This window comes from Artemia sp. Qi Xiang Cuo, chromosome 21 (assembly GCF_049724085.1).
Source record: "Artemia sp. Qi Xiang Cuo chromosome 21, ASM4972408v1, whole genome shotgun sequence".
Lineage (NCBI taxonomy): Eukaryota > Metazoa > Arthropoda > Branchiopoda > Anostraca > Artemiidae > Artemia > Artemia sp. Qi Xiang Cuo.
Window position 1 is genome coordinate 9,876,446 of NC_142814.1, and position 12,275 is coordinate 9,888,720.

Sequence of the window (12,275 nt, forward strand, 5' to 3'; positions counted from 1 at the left end):
CTCCCCGAATAATGTATGTATACTCCCCAATAAGAAATACTATACGTAAACAATGGTCAAACTTCCTGACTTACAAACCTTGTCCCAGGGGCTATGGGGGGTTATTTTATCGTCAAAGATATAGTTACTGGGCTTTCCAACTATACCGAACAAAATATTTATCTCAGATTTTTGATCAGATGAATTTTAGGGGAAAGGTAGGTGAGAGTGGGTCCAATTGCCCTCCACTCTTTTTGGTCACTAGAGCTTTTAATTTCCTTTTAACGAGCCCCTTCTCGATATTCTATGACTATTGCTTTGATTTGATTACCCCTGAGGAAAACAAGCAAAAAAAAATAAATAAACGCGCATCAGTAGTAACCGTCTAATGCATTCAGAACTTACATTCAAACTTACGCCTTAGGCATGGATATGTGTGTAGGTTTTCAAGTAATTGGGTTACCAGGGTCATTTAATGCCGGTCCTATTAAGGACAAGTTTTTCTGACGTTTATGTCTAGTTCATTATATAAAAGTTGTTTTTGTTTTTATGTTAAATACGTGGTAATTAATCTGTAAGTTGATTAGTAGGTTGTTTTTTTTTTAAAATTGGCTATTTGTTTCATGGGTTTCATTAATATAGAGAGTAATGTTTTTGAAAAGGGTAATTACTTGTTTAGTTTACGAGATTTGCGAATTTCTTGCGAAAAGGTATTTGCGTAAAGGTATTACGATGGTTAAGAATGCCTCACGGGTGAAACTCCCCTCTTTCGAAAATTAGGCTCCCTGTTTTCAAAACCCCTTTTTTTTTCTGAGGCTTGGAGCATTTGGCGGCTAGATATTAAACTTAATGAAATTTATATAATTGCAATCTGCATAAAAACCCAATTCCTGTCAATTGTTATCAAAATTCCATTTTTGAAGTTTCGCTTACTATTGGGTCGTATCCCCCAACGCCACCTATGAAAAGATAAGTGCATGCAGTTTTTAAAAAGGAATATCTGCAATATTTTAAGAATAACTGAAGGTATTGAGTTGAAACTTTGAGAAAATGTTGAGAGTGGTGTTGAAAAATCAAAAGGCGCTATATGCATGCAGTTTTTAAAAAGGAGGATCTGTAATATTTTGAAACTTTGAGAAAACGTTGAGTGTGGTATTGAAAAATCAAAAGGCGCTATAGGCATGCAGTTTTTAAAAAGGAATATCTGCAATATTTTAAGAATAACTGAAGGTATTGAGTTGAAACTTTGAGAAAATGTTGAGAGTGGTTTTGAAAAATCAAAAGGCTCTATGTGCATGCAATTTTAATAAAGGAGGATCTGCAATATTTTAAGAATAACTGTGGGTATTGAGTTGAAACTTTGAGAAAACGTTGAGTGTGGTATTGAAAAATCAAAAGGCGCTATATGCATGCAGTTTTTAAAAAGGAAGATCTGTAATATTTTAAGAATAACTGAAGGTATTGAGTTGAAACTTTGAGAAAATGTTGAGCGTGGTCTTGAAAAATCAAAAGGCGCTATATGCATGCAGTTTTTAAAAAGGAATATCTGCAATATTTTAAGAATAACTGAAGGTATTGAGTTGAAACTTTGAGAAAATGTTGAGAGTGGTGTTGAAAAATCAAAAGGCTCTATGTGCATGCAGTTTTTAAAAAGGAGGATCTGCAATATTTTAAGAATAACTGAAGGTATTGAGTTGAAACTTTGAGAAAACGTTGAGTGTGGTATTGAAAAATCAAAAGGCGCTATATGCATGCAGTTTTTAAAATGGAGGATCTGCAATATTTTAAGAATAACTGAAGGTATTGGGTTGAAACTTTGAGAAAACGTTGTGCGTGGTATTGAAAAATCAAAAGGCGCTATATGCATGCAGTTTTTAAAAAGGAATATCTGCAATATTTTAAGAATAACTGAAGGTATTGTGTTGAAACTTTGGGAAAATGTTGAGAGTGGTGTTGAAAAATCAAAAGGCACTATGTGCATGCAATTTTTAAAAAGGAGGATCTGCAATATTTTAAGAATAACTGAGGGTATTAAGTTGAAACTATGAGAAAACGTTGAGAGTGGCATTGAAAAATCAAAACGTGCTATATGCATGCAGTTTTTAAAAAGGAATATCTGCAATATTTTAAGAATAACTTAAGGTATTGAGTTGAAACTTTGAGAAAACGTTGAGAGTGGTGTTGAAAAATCAAAAGGCTCTATATGCATGCAGTTTTTAAAAAGGATTATCTGCAATATTTTAAGAATAACTGAAGGTATTGAGTTGAAACTTTGAGAAAATGTTGAGAGTGGTGTTGAAAAATCAAAAGGCACTATGTGCATGCAATTTTTAAAAAGGATGATCTGCAATATTTTAAGAATAACTGAGGGTACTAAGTTGAAACTTTGAGAAAACGTTGAGTGTGGTATTGAAAAATCAAAAGGCGCTATATGCATGCAGTTTTTAAAAAGGAATATCTGCAATATTTTAAGAATAACTGAAGGTATTGACTTGAAACTTTGAGAAAATGTTGAGAGTGGTGTTGAAAAATCAAAAGGCATTCACACACACACACACACACACACACACACACACACACACACACACACACACACACACACACACACACACACACACACACACACACACACACACACACACACACACACACACACACACACACACACACACACACACACACACACACACACACACACACACACACACACACACACACACACACACACACACACACACACACACACACACACACACACACACACACACACACACACACACACACACACACACACACACACACACACACACACACACACACACACACACACACACACACACACACACACACACACACACACACACACACACACACACACACACACACACAGACACACACACACATATACAAACACACACACACAGACACACACACACACATACACACATACACACATACACACATACACACATACACACACACACACACACACACACACACTCACACACACACACACACACACACACACACACACTTGTTTAAGTTCTGTTGACCTCTTCCGCTATCGTAAAAAAATTGTTAACTATGCATTTAATTTTATTAATAGTCATATGCAGTTTTTTTTAACACATCGAAATATACACCAGGGGGGGGGGGGTACACTGATAAGATAATCCACTCCCATAAGGCAAATATACAGATAACAAATACAAAATCTAGCACTATTCGGAAAAAAATGTGCAATTTTTCCTACATAATAAGGGACTGGCTTTTAAAACCTAAAAAAGAGTACTCGAAAAATGTTTTAATCAATCAGTTTGTGATGCTTCCTTTTTGAGATGGAACTACCATGGTGAAATTCAAATCACATTAGCAGTCTTCAAACCTAAATTACAAAAATATCTTGCTTCGACAATTAAGAATGGGTCTCATTAGAATTAGAAGCTAAAGTATGTAGAGATATTTCTAAGCAAAACTGTGTTTTTTATGACATTAGATACTGCTGCTACTACTATTAAAAACTCACCGCAGCACCAAGCCGTCTGAAATCAACCCCAGCTGAGAAAAAAGCAACCAACCAAGAACAAAAATCGAATCAATAGTGGAAAACTAATTGAAAATAAAATATAAGAAATAAATTTTCAAACTAAACAGGGTGTGTAATAGAACAGTTCGCATCGAGAATAAACTGAATCGACATTGCTAGAATCTGAGCATTGGTGTATGGGAAAAACATTCGAAATATAAAAAATAATTTTTTAACAGCCCTCGTAAACCCATGGACAAGCGCAGATTAGTATTTGCCTGGCATCAAAGTCATATCCAGGGGGAGTAGGGTTTTTGATGCCCCCCCCAGTAGGAAAAGGGGTACCAGTCCGGGGAGTACATAATTAATGCATGTTTTCATGGTTTTTCTCACTTTGATGTTTTTTCATGGTTTTTCTCACTGTCGATGTTTTTTCATGGTTTTTCTCACTGTTCAGAATCAGAATCAGAATCATTTATTAACATAAAAGCTTTCGTAGTCAGGGTTTAAATCCCGACTAAATCGCGCTATTATTTACAAAGTAAACAAAGACAAAAAAAATAATACACATGTCACTTATTGTAGACAGAAACATAAAAAGGTACAAACGAGTTACTGAAGCGATTAGTGCGACACTTGGGCTGGGCTAGCTTTGTTGCTTTTGATCTTGTAGTTACTTTTTTTGTCAGCATTGGGGGTAATATATTCCTGTGTTTATCACTTGTCAGAAGAAACTGGCCAAATTTACAGATAAGTTGAAACCGGCAATCGTGGAGTGACGGCAAATTTAGTTGAGACAGTGCTGATTCGTAATCGGTGTACTGAGCAGACAGTATGGCCTTCACTGCTCTTTTCTGGACTGATTCGAGTACTTCGCTCATATAGGCAGTGTTCTGAACTTGTGGACCCCATACAGGGCACGCATACTCTAATATCGGGTGAATATATGTCAGGTAAGCTGTTTTCAATTGCAGCACTAAAAAACCAAATCGTTGCATCAGTAAAAGGGTACGCATGGCACAGTTCGTCTTTTTCACTACCTCTTGGACGTGGAGGCTAAACAAACAGTCAACGCTGAACGTAACACCGAGAATAACTGCCGACGATACGCTTTGGTATGGTGGAGGGGGGCAGTGAAAATCCCGTTTGAGAGGGTTAAATCGAAGAATTTTGGTTTTCGTTTCGTTGATTTGGAGGCTGTTTTCAGAACACTGGTCTCTAAAGTTGTCGATAAATGATTCACTGAACTGGGGAACGGTTTAAGACTTCTCAGTGAGGTATTTTAAGAGGATGGAAAGGTCATCTACGAATTTGAACCGTTCGTCAAAATCGGCAAGGACGAAGTTGATCACTGCCAAGAACAACAAGGCAGCGAGTTTAGTGCCTTGTGGGGCACCACACGTAAGCTCAGACCAATCCGAATCAGAATCACCCGGGTAGAGACCATACACACTCTGTCGTCGGTCGCGTAAGAAATCTATTATTAATAAGAGAAGATGTCTGCAAGCTCCCATAACCTTCAGATTGGTAACTGTAGTATAATGGTGTAGCAAGTCGAAGGCCTTTTTAAAGTCGGCTTTGAGGAGATCTATAGTTGTGGCTCCTTGGCCAAGCCATTGAACAATAAGGTGATGCAGACACATAAGATAAACAGTTGTACTACTACTTTTCAAGCACCCGTATTGGTATGGATCAAGAGAGCCCTGGACTTGTGACATAAGTTCACGATATATAAATGATTCCGCTACCTTAGAGAGGTTCGGAACTATCGAAATTGGGCGGACTTGGTCGCAAGATTTCGGGTTTTTCACTTTTGGAATGACGCGCACATAAGCTCTCTTCCAAACACTGGGGAACACTTGTTCGCGAAAACACTGGTTAATAATAGAGCTGAGTAGCTTTGCGAGAAAGATGGAGAACTCGTGTAACAACTTGACAGGGAGTTCACCAGGGTAAGACGCACAGTTTACTTTCAGTTTCTGAAGTTCCTTAAAGACGGCATATTCAGATACTTCACATATCTCATAAGTCCCGGTGTCAGCAATGATATTGTCAATTTTTGAGTTTGTGAGTGATGGGCATGTGGTGTATATGCCGGAGAAAAAATTTTTCACTTCAGTAGCTGATATCAGTGTGCCGTCATCTTTGAGTAGTCTCAGGTCCTTTGGCGTTGATTTCCCTGCAAGGGTTTTGACCGAGGAGTGCCATTTATGAGGGTCAGTGTGCAGTAATGGCGTTATTTTCTCTTTTACATACTGTCATTAGGCTAGTCTGTTTAACTTCACAATTTTGTTACGCAAACTGGCTGCAGCCGCTTGATCTCCAGCTTTGTGGAGACTACAGCGAGTTTTTATCATCTGCTTGAGTTCGCGGGTGATCCATGGTTTGTCAGTGTCACAAACTCTAATAACTTTTATTGGAAAAAAATCATGGAACTTTTCCAACAGAAGGCTGTTCAGCTTGCTGACTTTGACATTAATGTCGGCCTCTGCACAAATGTCCTCAAAATCGTAAGTACAAATCCAGCGACCGAATTGAGCTATTGAAGACCTTGTGATGGGCCGAATTGTGGTTTTTGTTGGTTTCGGTCGTGGTATACTTATTTGTGCTTCACAGAAAATTATAAAATGGTCAGAATTCTGAAGGGGACCTAGAGATCGGGGAGCGTTATAAAGATCTGCCAAGTTCGTAAAGATCATGTCAAGAGTACTGCCACTTTGGTGAATCGGAATGTTCACTACTTGTTTCATATCCAAAATGTTTGAGACCCACTGACGAGTGGTCTGATTGAAATCGCCAGCAATCACAAACGCAGGGGAAGTTTGATTGTGGCGCATTCTGTCGACGAACACTTGTAAGTGCTCAATAAGTTCTTTTCTGTTCCCAGCGCTTTCTGGATAGTACACTGACGCAACTATTAAGCAGGAGAATCTTCGTGACAGATGCGCTGGTCTGCACTCCACCCACACAATCTCATGGCTCGAATCATTGGGGCTACTTAACAGTTTTAATGGTAGGTCGTCACATATATAAAGTCCTACGCCACCTCCGCGACGGTCAATGCCTCGGTCACGTCGAGTGTTGATGTAGTTTCTGTAACCTTTAATCCGTGCAGTCTCCTCAGTAATGTCAACTCGCTGATAATTGCAATGGGTACGTTATTCTGCTTAATTAACACTTCCAGCTCGTCCATTTTATTGTTCAAAGACAGATCGTTACACATTAGCATATTCGGAAGTTTGTATATTGCTGAGAATCGCTCCAGACGCAAATTTGGTGGAGTAGGTACCTGTTTGATGGATGTCAACATAAGTTCAACAACATTGCTGAATGTAGACATCTGGTTATTGGATGATTGTTTGATGGTTATGTTTGTTGGTCAATTTATTTGTTGTTTTCTTGGATGTCAACATAAGTCCAACAACAACTTTGATGTAGACATCTGGTTATTGGATGATTGTTTGATGGTTATGAGTGTTTGTCAATTATTTGTTGTTTTCTTGGATTTCAACATAAGTTCACATCAACAAGTGCTGGATTATTGATCGAGTCTAACGGGACAGGATCACGTGTCTGTTTCTAAGCCAATCAGGGAGTCGGAAATATTAACAGTACAGGATTGCAGTGAATTGAAGGAAGTATTTTTGTTATAGTTGTTATTAGTGTGTGAATAGAATTCAAGGAGTGAGAGCAGTTTGACTTTACTTATTAGGATATATTTGTAATAATGATGAGTGGAATGTTTACACTATTAGAAGTTCATAGTGGAGTTGGTAGCAATGATACAAGAGCCCCAAACATTGCGGTGGAAATCACGAGAGGATCACGGCTTTGCCTGGAATGGGATGAAGTATATGCAAGATATGTGATGTTCTTGAGCAAAATTAAAATGGAGGATCAATTATGCTTCGCTGCAAAAGTTGAAATAGCGCATGTGAATAGACTTCAAAGTGCTTTAAAGGCAATAGTGAAGCATATCGAAGATAATAAGATATATCGCTAATTGCGCATGCGTGATATTGTTGTTTTGGATATATAAGAAAATTGTTTCAAAATCAAGAATGTTCCCTTTCTTTTTATTCGAATAAGTAGAACGAATCATGGTTAGTCTAGAGTTTGCAGACACAGTGATAGGATTAAAAAATGAATAAATTTGAGAAAGAGAGACTTAGCTCGAATCCTGTGATTATGGAAAACATTTGGTTATGGATAATGATTTTCTCGAGTTATCCCTTCAACGGAAGATATTCTCTCAGGGAACACTTGACAACATAATGAAAACTGATTCTCCCCCATTGGACTATTGTACGAAACTTTGTCGATATGACTCAAATGCTTATGCTCAATTTATTGATATATTAATTGGAACAAAGCAGAATAATATTGTGGATATACTTTTGAAGACATTGCCATAGATTCAGTGTAGATGGAAACCCACAACATTCGAAAGAGGTAACGTCACAGATTTACTCCTCTCCCATTCCTCCTTCTAAATTTATCGAACGAGGATCAGTTTCTTTTAGCTTTGAGATAGTTGACATCGGAAACCAAAAAATGTTCTATACATGTCCACTATGCATGTACACTCTTGGCAGTTGGTCATCATGTGAGAATTGTACAATTATTGATGACTATAATGAAAAGTGCAAATTAGGCAATCCATGTAAATTACATAGAGAATATGCAGTACAAATTAAAGGATGTAATTCATGTCTTGAAGAGATTTGTGACTCTCACTCTAGAGGAAATCTATGCTCCAATTGCCATTATGACAAATGTGATCAGTGGGAGAATACTTACCCCGGTATGATTGGAAAGAATCCCAAACGTGATTTTAGTTAATTTTTACGAGATTGGTATGGTCGTCCATTTAAATTATTTTGGGAGAAAAAATCAGGGCTATGAGTTAGCTGTTGGGGTAAAATGAAAAATTTGGTACTTCATCGTTGTGACAAAACTGCCTATTGTGCCAATAAACCTAGTGATTTTTATTTGGCCCTTACCGAATGTGATTCACCATTTGAAAACACTGTATGAAATATTGCTTCAAATAGTTAGATTGAAACACCTGAATTTCGTAATATGAATGCAAATAGTATCATTGACTATACAAAGAGATATGACATGAGTGAAGTTACATTATACTGTAGAAAATGTGACCCTGACTTTGCAGCCAATCAAAATCAATATACAGTGAATTGAAATGATTTACCGGCATTAGTGGTTCACGACAGTTGCCTATACACAGAAGAAGAAGAAATCTAAAGTGAAGAATAAAGACATTGTTGTATATACATTTTTCATTTATTAATAAACAAATTCACATACATTTTTTAAATACTTTACTCGTAGGGCACTAAAGTCAATATTATACAGGTCAGAGAGGATATTTTCCACCGTAAAGTCGTTCAGACGTGGATTGTCTACATAAATGTTGAGAAACTGCTTGTAAGTATAGCCGTAACATCTAAACGCAAAATATAGTAGCGCATGGAAGCCACAGATTTTAGTCGTCAGATCCTGCACTCTCTTCCGATTTCGAATAATAGTTTTCCCACTGCTCTCAATTTAGTTGCTGATGTGAGGAGTGTAGAATGTATAGGGTAGGCCAAGAGGATCAAAAAATTCAATCGTCTTCTTTGTTTGAAAGCTGCACAACCACTAACCCGTCTGCACAGTTGACGGACTGCTATTAACAATGATTAGGGTATTGTTGGCACTTTGAATTTTTCCAAGAAATTCCGAGGGCAGAAAAAAGGATCTGTATTTGGACACGTAGGGGTCCATATTAAATACATTGATTATTTGACTGGTGTTCATGGTGCCAAGTCTAGTAGAACACTGCCTTCGGGAGTGATTTCCCAATAGGTTTCAAATTGATTTAGTGAGATTAGTGCAATACTCTCAGCTAATGGGTTGGCAAATGTACACTCTAAAAGCACACTCCCCGTTCGTACTATACTCATATCCTGGGTGCCAAACAAATCCAATACAATGATACCATGTGTTTTAGCAAACATTTCTTCGGTTATACCATTTTCAAATAGTTGTGAATCATGATCTAGGGTTTGCATGGTCAACTCATACAATGTCCTATAGGATTTATCAAAAGATAGATTGTAGAGTGGGATTCCATTTACTTTGCAGACAAGAGATGAAAGCCCAAACATTTCAAATTTATGTGGACATCCAGTCCACGATCCTATTGCGCTAGCGCTTTTTACAAATGCCAAGGCCAGTTTTGACGGAATTTTGCCATTGATAAAGGATGAGTCGATGAAGGTGATTGAGCCTGTGGCAGTATGACGCTGATTGGTGATTGCATGAGAAACAAGTACTTTAATATTATTTACACTTGCTCTCAGTTTTTCCACTGCCAAAGCAACAGAACTCATGACCTGTTGTTTGCGTACATGTAGTATTACCGAGGTGAGAGAGAGAGTTACATCTGGATTGGCAGAAAGTTCTTTTCGTAAAATGAAATTGGATGGAGCAAGTGTCAATTTTATTTCCACTTTAACATTGGGTGGTAGCCATTGGGGTAAATTAAATATTTCATGATATATTTTTCCAACTAGATATAATTCACTAGTTGTAGCATTTTTAAGTGCATCTGTACTATCAGTATTAGTAATATATTCATATCCATTGGAGGTGCCTCTCATTTCCTTGTATGACTTGGGTGTCATCAGCATGAATTGCATATTGCTTGTATAATTTGAGAGATTGTTGCTTGTGCTCGCCAGTGTACCATTTATGTAGACACTGATTTGACGAAATAAATTATGTAATATACCATTTTCATAGGATATTCCATCGGCAAGAATTGGCATTGTATTATCGGATTTCCGAAATTTCATTCGTAAATCTATAAATGTCGAAGACATGTCCATAAAGTAGTCTTCGATGGAATAAATTTGAAAGTGGATATTTACGGAGAGGGGTTGTTGTGGATAAAATTGTTCATAGTATCCATGTTTTACGCTCACATCAGCGTTTTCTGCATTGAATAGATTCAATGAGAAGGTGATTGAAGGTTGGAAATCCTTATGCAGTAGGTATGACATCTTAGGAAAAGAAATCTAGTTTCGATCTAAAAATTCTCTTCCTGGGGCTTCTTCTTCTACTAGTGCTTATTGTACGTGTCGACTTTTTCCTTCTTTTCTTTGACAGGGGTTATGTCTTTCGTTTCTGACCTGAGTAGAGACTGATGAGTGATGCACTGTTTCTCGACCTTTTTAAACCTTTTCCATCTTGTTTTAATTTCTCGCCAAGTGTTCGCGCACTGGACATATGATTTTCCGAAGCACTTTTTTTTAAATCCTTGACAGAGCTACGACCTCATAGTGGAGAGGATGCAAAATCTTTCGCATCCTTTACAATATATTTTCTAGCCGGTGGCAGTGCAGAGTGAAACAGCTTAGGGAGCCAACTGCCAAGACCAAAGTCAGACATCGACGAGTGACCTTTGTAATAGTCCATTTCATTGCCCAGTTGTCTTGGGCCAAGAGTATTAACATAGCAGTCAATATCAGGACAAATGAATACCACTTTTCTATTAGACATCTGGTTGTTGAACAATGAGTCGAAAATGGCATGTAATCACAGCCAAACCTTTTGATATTGCTAGGGGATCACCTAATTCAGTTCTTAGTGTTAACTGACAGAGTTCCAAATTGGAAGTGTTTACGGGGATATACTGAAGATGCTTTATATTGTAGTTGTGAATATATTCTTGATTGGTTTTTCTTTCAAGAACTCGTAGGAAGGGAACATTGCTATTGCCAACCCGGGATGTTTGCACAAATGAAGCATAGAGAAATATACAAGTGTCCGTGGAGAAGGCAGGTGGGTAGTCAGCAAAAATAAAATTAGTGTTTCCAGCACGTTTACTATTGATTATATTGAATTTAAAGCCAAGAACATCTTTTAGATTATCATTGAGAATAACCTTTTCATCAGCAATGGGTGAACTAATGTACTTGCCCTACTCCTTTGAATAGTTGAAATGAAAAGCTCCTTTGTTACGAGCGGAAATTCTTATATTGATAGAACGACATAAATCATTCATACAGATGAGTTCTTCGTAGGGTAATTCAATATATGAATAATTCATCCAATTGATCTTTTGAATTTGTTCTTGATCACCTGAGGCTGGCGGCCAATCATAGGGTCTCTTTTTTATCTCATATTTGCGATCGTTTCTCAGGATGTCATATGTATTTTGAGAATACAGTCGACAAGAGCCACTTCATACTTTCCATCGTCGAATTTGATGGTGGGGGAGAGTTTTGTCCAAAAATCACTGGTTCTATTCAAATCAGTGTAGAGAGGATCAGAAACATTGGACATAAAAGTCACATAGAAATCATTGGGCATTGTCAATATCTTCAACACTGACCCAAGAATCAAAATCAGAGTTGTATCCTAGCCAACGATCAAGCAACTGTCTCTTGCCCCTGCGAGTACGACTCTTTAATATCTTTTCAGTTTCATAAATTTCACTAGTGTTTCTAACTTTTTGTAGTTCGTATTCATAAAAACCGCCGAGAATCTCATCATCTTTGCTGTCTCGCAGTCCATATGTCGTGGGTGTAGTGTCTAGGATTCTGGACAGTTTAAAAACTTCGGTGCTCCATAAATAATTCTCCTTTTCGAAAATAGTGGTTGTTCTATCAATTTGAACAGTATCATCAACATCGAATTTCTTCTTTTTCATCTCATTGCCAATACCATTGGAATATTGTTTAAGAAAGGCATCATATGCATT

At 37.5% G+C, this 12,275-nt stretch overlaps 1 protein-coding gene across 1 annotated transcript; it reads right to left on the reverse strand.

Annotated features, from left to right (window-relative positions):
- Positions 1-4,764: 4,764 nt before the first annotated feature.
- On the reverse strand, positions 4,765-10,987 carry LOC148939220 (uncharacterized). The gene is made up of 3 exons (XM_089106816.1): positions 10,886-10,987; positions 5,802-6,642; positions 4,765-5,684 (listed from the first exon to the last, which is right to left on the reverse strand). The coding sequence occupies exons 1-3, from the start codon at positions 10,985-10,987 to the stop codon at positions 4,765-4,767; spliced, it is 1,863 nt and encodes a 620-aa protein (XP_088962942.1).
- Positions 10,988-12,275: the final 1,288 nt, after the last annotated feature.